This window comes from Mastacembelus armatus, chromosome 23 (genome assembly GCF_900324485.2).
Source record: "Mastacembelus armatus chromosome 23, fMasArm1.2, whole genome shotgun sequence".
Lineage (NCBI taxonomy): Eukaryota > Metazoa > Chordata > Actinopteri > Synbranchiformes > Mastacembelidae > Mastacembelus > Mastacembelus armatus.
The window spans coordinates 9,251,652-9,264,164 of NC_046655.1; the positions used below are offsets into that span (position 1 = coordinate 9,251,652).

The following is a 12,513-nucleotide window of genomic DNA, read 5'->3' on the forward strand; positions in this document are numbered from 1 at the left end:
TTAAGATGTAAAATGGGTCAACAACTGATTCCTGCTATTTCCAGTAAGTGTGTGCCTCAGCCCTGGACCCCATGCCTCACATATTAAACTTCTTTATAAGATGAGGACTGTGGTTGCTGTACATGAAATTGGAATGATTTAGTCACTGCAGGAGGGCTTTGATAAAGAAGGTTAACAAAACACCCAATGAAACACACAGAGTGAGAGACTGCAAATAGAACGAGTCACACATGCACAGAAACAAACACACGAACGACCCTCAATTTTGTAGAAAATCAAATACTTTAGTCATACTGCACACTTGTTGAACAGCTTTTTTGTACTCGAAATTGCACCAATTTCTGCATCAAATGAAAGGGCCTATTTTCCAGGACAGCAAGTGCAAGCACACACACACAGAGGCGCTGACTGTTTTCATGTGGTTTTAAAATCTCCCAGGAAATGAGATTTTAAAACAGAACCACTGACAATGGGATAATTAATGGTGTGTAATCTCATTTATTTATTGTCATTCTCAAATAGTCATTAAACTATGAGGTTATATATTCCCAGCATAGTGGCTGAGTGGTTAGCACTGTTGCCTCCCAGCAAGAAGGTTGTGGGTTTGCAACCCGGCCTTTATATGTGGAGTTTGCATGTTCTCCCTGTGCTTGTGTGGGTTTTCTCCAGGTACTCTGGTTTCCTCCCACAGTCCAAAAACATGTATGTCAGGTTGATTGGTGACTCTAAATTGCCCATAGGAGTGAGTGTGAGTGTGTGAGGTTGTTTGTCTCTATGTGGCCCTGTGATGGACTGGGGACCTGTCCAGGGTGTACCCCTGCCTTTCACCCAAAGAGAGCTGGGATAGGCTCCAGCTGATCCCTGTGACCCTGGTTAGGAATAAGCAGGTATAGATGATGGATGGCTCGATGGTTATATTCCATTGTTTGAATGCCCTGCTGCACTTTAATTTCACTGTCAGAGACCTGCATGTCTGGTTAGGCCACTTGTTGACTCACCTGCACGTTGCATCTTGCATTTACATATTTTACACTCCTCATATTTATTCTAGTAATTTTTTGCTGTACAGTTTAACTCCAAGATGGCATTTTACCATGAACAAGAACTGGAAGAAACAGCTTTAGCCCTCACACCATTTTGGTTGTTTTACTGCACCAAACCTCACCCATAGGTGATTTCCAGGGCCTAAAGACAAACATTAATTCATTAGCAGTAGTTATCTTTTCTTCTACATGCAAGCAATTATATTAAAATGCTATTAAATGAGTTAAAAACCTAGCCAAACCAAGCCATATCTAACGGGACTAGATCAAAGTATGTAATTATCTTTTTGCTTACCTTTAATCACTCTCTACTTTGAATTACATTTGTCTTTCTCTTCTCTCCTCCTTTTTATACAGTTACAGTTCAGAATCAAACCATCATGTCATATTTAACCTACTTGTCCCCCCAGAGAGAGAGAGACCTCATTTACGTTAATTGCTTCCAATCTGGACTATTACCAAGGGGTGTGATAACGTAGACTGTAGATAAACTTTGTTTGGCCAAAGGAGTATAATGGGTTTCTAACTGGTTTGTATGGACAAATGGAACTACAGAGCAAAGGAGAAAAAGAAAAGGTCAAGAATGAAAATTCACAATCAGGTGAGCCCTAGCAAACTAGATAGAAAGTGAAAATGACAGACTGGAATCTTTAGTGACACTATCTGGTATAAGGTTGAACTGCATGATGATTTTGTGTGATTTGTATTTTATCTTACAACGCTGTATTTTGTGTCCTATTTATAATATTATCCATATCTTTATGAACATTCATGAGCCCTGCATGGAGGCGCCATTCATCATAATGCAGAATTAAATCTGTCAGGCTAAACACACCCTGTGTCTCTAGCTAGAGAGAGAGCGAGAGCTGCATGTGTCACAGAGAAGGGAAGTGACAGGTTCAGTGTTGCAACATTAGATCTTTTAAAGCACATCCTCTGACCCACAAAGACGCCCACACACTCATACATACAAATAGTACTTATACACACAGAGTTACTGGAGTTTAGGGTTGAGTTGCCACATTCAATAAGGAGAAAGAAATAAGAATCTTAGTATTTCAAAGAGACTTATTGTTCTGTCCTGCAGAGAAATGCCCTTGAACAAGGCACTTGAGCCTCTGGTTCAGTTATTGAGCTGTTTAATGCTATTTAGAAACTCTTCAGTGTGTGTGCTGTGTGGTGTAAGGAGTGAAACACATGAAATCCAATTTTATTAGAGCAAACTTTCATTCAGTAGTTTGCAGCTGCAGGTGGTTTAAATTGTTAAATGACCATTTGTTTTTCTTCCTAAGACAAGATGACTCTCCCACAGGAGACACACTGACAGCTTCTGATTACTGTCAAATCTATGAAGCTCCTTTGTACGTCTAATATACTAACTTTACATATGGCATTCAATATTTTCTGGTAGATAAGTAGTTTAACTTTCTAATCATATTAGAAAATTTCTCAGAAACAACGCAGAAAGTATTTCACTGTATTATCATAGGGCAAAGCTTAAGATCCCTCATAATGTTTAATTAAAGTCTACTTAAATTAATGACAGAGAGAAGGACTGAGAGACTGTGAGAGTGAGAGGGGCCTAATTTAACCACCTGTGTTTTGACAAGTTCTACAGCCTGTTATAACTTGTTAAGAAGTACAAAATCTCACTATCACCAGTAAACAAGGTCAGTACAAGTCACACAGGTCCTTTAACGGAGGGGAAAATCACAGACACTTGCAGAAATAGAGGGACAGAAAATAAACCATAGAGTGTTTAACATTCAATGATGATTATATACATTGAAACACAGAGAAACTGAGTATAGAATGACCTTTGACAAAATGGGATCTCAGTATGGTTAAAGTAGACAGACAGTGGTAGAAAAACAAAACAAGTATTGATAAACACATTTTTGACATAAAATTCATCCATCTAGGACTGTTTAATAACAGCTGACATGCAGAAGTAGAGTTTGCATAATTGCATGCTTGAGGGCAGAAAAACATGCATGAATACACATAACTGCACGCATTTAGAAGAAGAAGAAGTACTTGAAGTACTTGAAGTACTTTACACACAAACACACACACACACACACACACTCACTCACACTGACATGTCAGAAGCCCTTTTTTGCATATCTCCCCCCAAACATATTCTTAGTTATACTTGACTCTTAAGCTTCTTCTTTTACTTGATTGTGCTTGCTGGTTTGTATGTAGGTGAGGTGCGGAACCAGAAACCCCACTGGGAGCACTGGGACATTTCCCCGTGGGCTGAGCATTTGGCCTGCTATGAGCAGTCAGCTTGAGGAGCACAAGCACAAGCAGGACTGAGTTATGAGTTGACGGACCTTTCAGAATCAACGGATAAGGCATGATGCTCACTCTTGTTGTAGTTACAATAAGGAATTCATTGCATCCATCTTTGATCAATACAGACAGTCTGGCTGCTTCTTCATCTGTAACATGTTAATCAATCACAGAGTTTTGGGGAATATGAAAAACAAATTGAACACAGTAAAACCAGTTGAAGTTTTTATTACAGTCTGTGTAAAGAAAAGAGAGAGGGGGGCACTGACAGATACTGACAAAAGATGAAGATGTTAAATTGTCACTTTTACTGCTAAATGCTAGTCAGTGGGTAAAAGCTTATATTTACTCAGCTAATGAATTCCAGCTGTTTTAGCTGTCAGTCAAGCTAACTCGACCTGTTAGACCACATCCTTCAAGTCCTGAGGCTCCCTGAACTACAGTATAGACATCCATTAAGAAATGTCAATAGATGCAAAAATAGCAGTACTGTGCCAATGTTTTAGGCACTAAAAATACACAGGCGATGCTTTTAATACAAATTGCATAACAAATTTTTAATTTATAAATTAACTTCATACAAAGTACAGTAAAGGGAAGAAAACTTAAACCTAAATCTAATCAGTATTTGCAGCTCTCCCCTTTGCACTTAAACCAGCAGCAAGCATCTCTCTCTGGTTTGACCTGCACACAGTTTCTCCTGGTACTTTGCAGCACCTTGGAGAAGCTGCTGCAGTTCTTGTGTAGATTCAGGCTGTCCCAGTGTCTTCTGTCGCTTCATGTGATGCCAGACTGCCTCCACGTTGCTGTGATCAGGGCTCTGTGAGGCTCAGACTATCTGCTGCAGGACTCCTGGTTCTTCTTGCCTCTGAAAATAGTTCTTCATTGTCAAACCTATTTAATAATAGTTATATTCTTAAATAAGTAATAGTAATAGTTACTTTATGGGCTAGTTGTCCTGTACAATGAACATGGTATTGATCAGGCACCTGATGGTGTTGTGTGATAGGAGTCTAAAACATCTGAAGTGTCTAAAATCTCTGCACAGTACTGTATATATAACATCAGGCATCAAAAATGACTTGCCCAAGCAGGAATTGCAATGCTGGAATAAACCTCACTTTCTGGGTTCAGTCCTGACTTGCTGTCATGTTGTTGTAGGAACATTGCATATTGTTTCACCGCCTTAGGCAAAGTGCAGGATGAACATGTGCAGCATGTGTGCAAGAATATCATTACTAAATTCTCCAGGTCAAGCTTATACTGTCAGAATCTCTCAGCTAACTAATTCCAGCCGATTGAGCTGTCCGTTGACCTGTTAGGCCACATCCTTCAAGTCCTGTGGCCATCAGAATTATGGACATCCATTAAGAAACATTAAAAGCAATAACTAGCAAACAATTGGATTTCAGGCATCTAAAGTGACTTACGGGAAAGAATCGTAACACTGGAAAAAAAAAAAGGCTTCAGTTTCGAGATTGCTGAGATACAGTACAGTAAGTCAAAAATCATTCCTGAGTCAGCCAAGGATAGGCAATTGTACCAGTGATGTATGATTCAGATTGATAGCTTCTGCTCTGTTGGGCACATATACATTTCCACAGGAATAGAAAACGAATGTTAAAAGAAATCTGTTCTATATAGGCAATAATTGAAATTCAGGAAGCAATTATTTTAAAAGTTCTATATTTTCTTCTTCATTGTTAGTAGATGAAGTAATCTTTAATAATTTGATCAGGATTCAAGTCTTGCATGGACGACACAAACATGATATGTGGATCTAACACTGTACAGGTCTTTTGGGACTACACTGAGTTATGCTTTGCAGGACAGTCGAGTATCTCTTAGACTTTGGGGGCCAAAAGGATTTGCTGTAGTATGTAAGCAAGCATTCAGCCCTCAAGTCAAATGGTACAGGTCAGAGAGTAGAGACAAATAGCAGAATAAATCACTCTTTCTTAGTAATTTTCTGTCAAGGGCAGAAGAAGGATGAGAAAAGGTGTGTCAAGGTTTGTGTGTGTGCTTGTATGTGTGTTTACTGAAGGAATGCTGAGGCCAACTCGTGTTGTCAGTTGAAAATACATGTACGCCAGGGTGCTAATATATCACGCACTTTTTTTTTTTAAACAGGTTTTGTCTATTCGATCACACAAACAGTCTGAGTTCACAATAATAACATGAATTAAAAATGCATTATCAAAACAGAAAGAATTATGAAGACAGCTATACATTAAATGCTCTTATAACTGCATTATGTAGTCGCAGTTTGACAATCACAGAATTTGAAATGTAAAACATATAATCTATAACATGTACTGTAGGTTCGTGTTATGAGGTGTACTTTTTTTTTTAAGTGATTTGTTCAGTCCTGACCTGCTATCATGTTGTTGTGGCAACGTCGCATATTGTTTCACCGCCTTAAGCAAAGTGCAGGGTGAACATTCGCAGCATGTGTGCACAGAGGCAAAGGATCACCTCACCACGTCAGGAACCAGGACCCAAACTGTATGTTCTGCACCGAAACACACAGACTCGGTCATGTCCTGCTACAGTATTAAGCTCCTGGTGGTCATGCGAACTCCCAAAACAACAAGTTCAAGACCAGATCTGCGGTGCCACCTCCTGCTAAACAAACAGTGGAGTACGGGAGAGTTGCAATATTTAAAAAGTGTTATGCAATACTGTATCATTTCTGTTGTGTTTGCCAGTTTTGTTAGAGCAGTACTTTGCGATTTATACTGCTACTAACAACGAAAGCTTAGATAGCAGGTATTTTTGATAAGATACAGCAATGACTGTGTAGATTAGTCTGATTTACAGCACATAGGTGTGTGGAGATTTTATAAGGTATTTTTACAGTCGTTACAGTTGAAAGATGATTTGCATGAATATCTGATGGAAGCAGAAAGTGTGAAGTTTGTTTTAAACCAGTAAAAATACAAGGTTTTGTTAAATAAATGTCAGGTCTGTTCATTTGAGAGGCTGAAGATTAAAATGGTTGAACCCTGTTGTCATATAGAAACAGGAAGAACCACAGGACCACTGGATCTGCAAAATATAGTGATGAGGTTGCATTAGGGATGAGGTTAAAGCCATAACTGTGGTTGTATTGTTTCTACCTGAGGTGTTGCGGATCACTATTGAGGTGCACAGCTCGGATACACTGACAAAATGCCAAATTCTTAACTGGTTAAATTCTGATATGCAGTCTTTGAGAGAAAGACAATAAGAATAATATAAAAATAAGAATAATAAATGAACTAAAGTCAGACAATTCTAATACTATTACACATTTTCTGAGCTTTTCCTTCCTTTTAAATATATGAATATGTTATATACACACATTCTAAATACATATGAGTTAAAAATACAAGAATATTGTTGAGATTTTGTTCATTAAGGGTGAGAAGATTGTATGACAGTTCCTCAGCAGTTATAATAAAAGTGATGAGCTGTAGGGGTCAGGGAGTGAGCTAAAAAGTCCACATGCATGCGCACAAGAGTCAACACACAAAATAAAGCACGATGAACCGCATGTGCTGGTCCACACTGCAGCTTTTGAGATACTGGAGTTTTCCTCCGGCAAGTCACTCGGGATAAACAACAGCGATTCCTGTTTTTGCCTCAAAAATAAAATGATTATTACTAAATGTAGAATTTTTTTTTTTCATGTGTACAATTTAATTTCCCATTTGACAATACGCAAATGTTTTTTTTATACATTTAAATAGTTACCAGTAAATGAATACATGTTTAAATATAGGCTACTCAACATGGCTTTATTAAAAAGTCACACTATGTTCATATTTTAGTTAAAAGATCATAATTTGAAAAGACATTATAATCACTAATAAAAAAGTGATTTAACCCCAAAAACTTTTTTCACTCTTACTGAACTTTAGTTTTAGACATTATATCATTATGAGACTGAAAATTTAAAAGCTCTCAGCTGCTGTACAGGCCAGAGAAAAGGTGAATGGTGTTTACTCCATCTCTGCAGGGCCACATCTGGATCTCAAAGAGCTCCTCTTCAAAACAACAATAACACAGGACAAATAGCAGTTGTAAACAAGTAAACAACAATGAGAGCTGCAGAATGCACTCAGAAACACTCTTTAAGTCTACTGTGCTCGGTATTAGTTGACGAGATTGAGGTTTAGCGTGTGGGGCTACGAGTGGTAAAAATGGTTGCTTTATTTTGAAAGGACAGCCTTTTCCCGTCTCGTCTGGATGCGAGGTGGCTGCTTTGACGCGGCTCCGTGAAAGCGCAGCCGTCTCCTTGTCGAGTCATCGCCTGAAGAAGAGCACGGAGCAGACGGAGCCGCTGCTGTCTCTGCCGGTGGCTTGAAAACGGCTAATAACTGTGAATCACGGCGGATTTATTGCACCACACGAGCCGAGAGGAGCGAAACGGCGGTCGCAGGACCGGACTGGATGTTGATACGGATGAGGACGTAAGCGGGTTTGAGTGAGGCTGTTGCATTTTTTTTGGTAGCGTTTGCAGACCCGGACACGGACAACACAGACCGACAGAAGTACCGGAGCCGCCGCGACAACCAAGCGAGCGAACTTGGCTTCTCTGCGCCCGAGAGAGGCGTCTGTCTGTGGGCTGTGAGTCGCTGCACGTCCCGCTCCCGGCGTCGCTGCTCGGACGTTTTAAGAAAGCTCCGGTCGTAGCGGAGTGATGTATTTTGTAAATAGCGTCTTTTTCGCTGTTTTCAGCAACCAACTGTGGCTTTAATGTGACGCACTATACTGACATTTGCGCTGCGTGTCGGAGCAGACCCCCACTGCAGAGGACTTCACTTACAGCCTTTTTTATTCAAGTTTTACCCCCGTATTCCCACGGTGCCCACGCAGCCCACACCGATGTAACAGGTACCTCTGCGTTTTCCGTTTTATTCCGACGCTGTATCCAAATGGTGACTGGTTACTGGTTGCTGCCTTGTTTTTGGCTGTGGGCAAAGTTAGCTGCACAGCCTGGTTTTCCTGAGTTCCTCAACAGGCAGCAAACCCCTCTGTTCACGGTTTGACACTGCAAAACTCCCAGTCCAGGACATTTATCAAAGCCTTGCACCCATTTCCAGCTGTGTTACTAACTCACAACTATCTCAATAGTATTTTCACACAGCTCACAGCTGCTTTGTGTCGTTATTTCGACTAAAAAGCTCCTTAACTTTGACTCATGCTTTGTTTCTCCCGGGTGTTTTAATTGCTCCTGTGTCACTGTAACAGGATCAACATGTTTTTTACATCAGGGTTTAATGAGGCGAACTTAACAAATGGAAATCATCTGTTTGAATGGACTAGTGATGTGATAGGTACTGATGATTATTTCAGCATTACTTGTGTGTAGTTGGTTTGTTTGTTTTTAAACACATTAGCCCAATGAAAAATAAGTTTGACCATCTTGTCCTCATGTTTTAATGTTCCTGTTGCTGTTAACACAGCAGCTGCAAGCTGAGAGTAATTCAATGGTATTAAAGGGACAACTGATTGGTCACTGCAGGACACCTGTAATGATAATAATCTATACATTTTTATTACTACATTTATTTCTCAGTGCTGTACATGTGAATGGAAAATCATGGCCATTATAGCTCCTATGGATCTAAAATGAAAAGAGGCTATATATATATATATATATATATATATATCTATTTCTCTGCTATCTTTTTATTCACAATCACTGAATGACAGGTGTTTTCAGCAGCAATAAGCTTAATTAAAACAACCACAATCCTGTTAGATTGATGTAGGTTTAACGTTACCCCAGATTATAAACAGTATGACGGTTCAGGTCACAGACACAGGTTTGGGCAATGGGAGTGTGCAGTGATTCAGTTAAATGTTGAGATATGAGAAACGGTGACTTATATGAAACACACCTCGCAATGCATTTCAGTGTGTAGCACTGTTTCATACTGAGGCTAATTCATCAGTCTACTCGCTTCAATTGGTGTCATCTTCCCCTGATGAATCATTTTAGGTGAGATCTACAGCAGGGCAAGAAAAATAGATCCAGGGTCCCTAATCTGATGAATTATTTCAGGCAGGAATGATGAAACACACTCATATTGTTATACGAACAATGAAACATCATATAAAACTGGGCAGGGTGGATTTCTATTAAATAGGCTATACGCAGTCAGGCCTTACCTCCTTTGACCTTTCCAGTACTAATCCTTCACCTATTTCCCTTAATTGAGACCACAGTTGCCTGTGGTGCCAAAAGAATCTCTGTTACACTGTTTATGATCGTAAATTTGGTTTGGCTTTCCTGCATCCGTGTAGCATATGCTTTCATAGTAACTGGTTGCACACCATCTGGGTTGATAAATGTGTGTGAGATTTCTGCAGTTCTCAGTTTACTGACACACTGTGCACACACTGTAATTTTAAATCCACATTCATAGGGAACAACTTTAGTTGAGGAAATGGTAGAAAATGTTATTGCTATTCTGCATGTTTCTGTGCCATTGTTGATAAGACTTGTCAAAACTAGTTATGGGTTGTTTTTAAATATGAGTCATTGTGCAGTGAATTATTTCTAACATCACACAGCAGAGCAGCTGCTGTTCCTCTGTGCCAGTGCCACTATGATAACAGTGTATACATTATCTGTTGGATGTTATGTGAGGCATAGTTTTCATCTCTTACTGATTTTCATATATCAGTTCACCGTTCTCAGATGTGCGTTTAGTTTCTGCACAGTGGTTCTCTCTGTCACTCTGAAAGCACCCCTCCCTCATGTTAAGCTACCGAATATCCACAGAATAGTCTAACCTTGAGGTCATCCAGGCTGTGGTGGCTAAATTTGGAACATGGAGCAATTAGGCCCACACGCCACTGCATCACTCCACTGCATTAACTACACAGTGGCAATTGGGAGGGAAAGCTCGAGTGAGATGCAGATATCTTTCTTGTTAACAAGCTCACGTTGGACCCAAAAGATCATGCTGGGCTTAGTAAAAGGCAGAGGTTCACTCATAAACCAAACTAAACACCAAATCTTGAAGAATGAATTACTTATGACCATAAAGTGGATTGTTCACTTTTTGGTATGGGAAATTGAACTTTTCCTCCACTGACCTAGTTTCAGTGTTACCAACCACACTGCTGAAGCGAAACATCCTAATTAGGCACAGATCTCAACTTGGTGGTCAGAGCAACAGACAGATTTGTTAGTTGCATCCAATATTGTGGCAGCATTTGACTAGTGATTATTTCCCACTCTGCCTGTGCCATTCATATTACTGATCACTGGTCAAATGGTGCTAAAATGTCACAGTATCTGACAGCTGGTAGGTGTTACTAGCTACTTTGGCAGGGCACCACTTCGGTTTGCTATGTGGTCGAGCAGGAGCATATGGTGAGTTTTTGGATATATAGAAAGAATATAGTGTCATATTTCACCTTCATTCTCTCTTCTTATTTCTAGCCAGAAGAATAGAAGCAGACCAAGCTGGGCCAGGCTAGGCCAGGCTGGGCCACCTAGCCTTCTGTCTGGCCTTGGCAGGCAGGCCAGCAACCTCTCTGAAGGATCCTACCTTCAATAAGCAAAGAAGACTTCAGCCTGGTATTACAAAAACTTCACCAGACCCCCCCCTCAAGCTGTAACAGATTGGATTCCAACCATATTTTCTGTTATCAGCCTTTGGGAGGCCAGACTGGTCTTTTGGATCTCCAGGTATTCCATGTTGTGGTGGTTGCTCTTTGGATGTTGGCAGCAAGATGGGTTTGGACGCTGATTTGAGAAGTGTCAACTCATTGCAGTTCTTGCCCCCTCCCTCCTTAGACTGCCTTTTACCCTTTACCTCCCCAGTCTTTAAGAGAAAGCCCCTTCATCTCTCCTGGGGCTTCCCTGCGCCCTGTACCGAAGGGCCTATGAGGAACTGTAAGTTGTCTTTTTGAAACAAGTTGACATTGCAAAGAGGAAGTATCGTTAATACATCCGCTCTAAAACAAAACAACTGCAGAATACCACGAAGAGTACTGCATTTAATCGATTAGATTGACTAATTTTCTGTGACACGTCCCCTTTGCTTTTTCTAGTTTTATAGGAAGTTGGAAAGTTTTCAATGTGAAGAAGTTGCTGGTTTAGATTTGTGCCCGCATACAGTTTACACAACGTTTGGTCTGATTACTCACCTAACAAAGCCTTATTTTTACGGATAGAAATTCTCTGTTGTGGTCTGAGCCTTGAGGGAATAATGTCTGAGAGCAATAGCAGCAGCAAAGAGGTGAAATTCATTGCCCCAAACCCCCCTCCTCCCTCTACCTCCCCATGTCCATCACCCCAGACCCCCCATAAGAATGTGAACAGCTCTGTCAGTTCAGACTCTAACTTGGTGGAGAAGCTCGATGGGCAGCCCGAGGTCCACCGTCGGCGCCACACGATGGATAGAGACTCAAAAACAGCTGAGCATCGCTTCTTCCGTCGGAGTGTCATTTGTGACTCCAATGCCACAGCTTTGGACCTGCCCAGCAAAGCAGCTGTGATACTCACCTCACCTCCAGACTGTGAAGGGGCTTCCTCTTTCTTCACTTCACAGCCCTCAGGGCCTGGACTTGGTGTACAAGATGCTGAAGATGGGGCCTCAAGAGGTTCCTATTTACAAAGCACGACTTTTCAGTCTTGTCTTGGGCTTGGTGGGACAGGTGCTGAGGTGCATGCACAAAATGCAGAGGAAAACTTAGGTGAGGGCTTCACGCTTGCTGTTCCCACTAGTAGCAGTGTTGAACATAGTGTAGATGGTGCAGTTAAAGAGCCCAGTCTGACAGTATTGGATCTCAAAGACAAAAATGGAGGCAAACAGTCTGATGTCACATCGCATCATGGAAGGTCTGAGAACATACAACATGTTGAAAAAGATGGAAAGGTGATAGAACATGTAGATGAGGGAAGCATTGTTAGTCCAACAGACGAGAAGGAAAAGGAGACAGAGGAGGACAGGGGTCAAGCAAAGGCGCGAGCAGAGCAGAGAGAGGCAGAGAAACGAGTGCAAGAAGATATAGAGGAGGTAGAAACAAAAGCTGTTGGGACATCACCAGATGGACGCTTCCTGAAATTTGACATTGAGATTGGAAGAGGGTCCTTTAAGACTGTGTACAAGGGATTGGACACAGAGACTACTGTGGAAGTGGCATGGTGTGAACTCCAGGTAAGTCT

General features: G+C 40.8%; 1 protein-coding gene across 1 annotated transcript in view; it reads left to right on the top strand.

Annotated features, from left to right (window-relative positions):
- The first annotated feature begins 7,604 nt into the window (after window positions 1-7,604).
- Window positions 7,605-12,513, top strand: part of wnk1b (WNK lysine deficient protein kinase 1b) — a 76,945-nt gene continuing 72,036 nt past the window's right edge. The window contains exons 1-2 of the mRNA XM_026326536.1: window positions 7,605-8,219; window positions 10,783-12,505. Of these exons, the coding sequence (XP_026182321.1) occupies window positions 11,555-12,505 (951 nt within the window). The 5' untranslated portion in view covers window positions 7,605-8,219; window positions 10,783-11,554. The remainder of the gene's footprint in view (window positions 8,220-10,782; window positions 12,506-12,513) is intronic.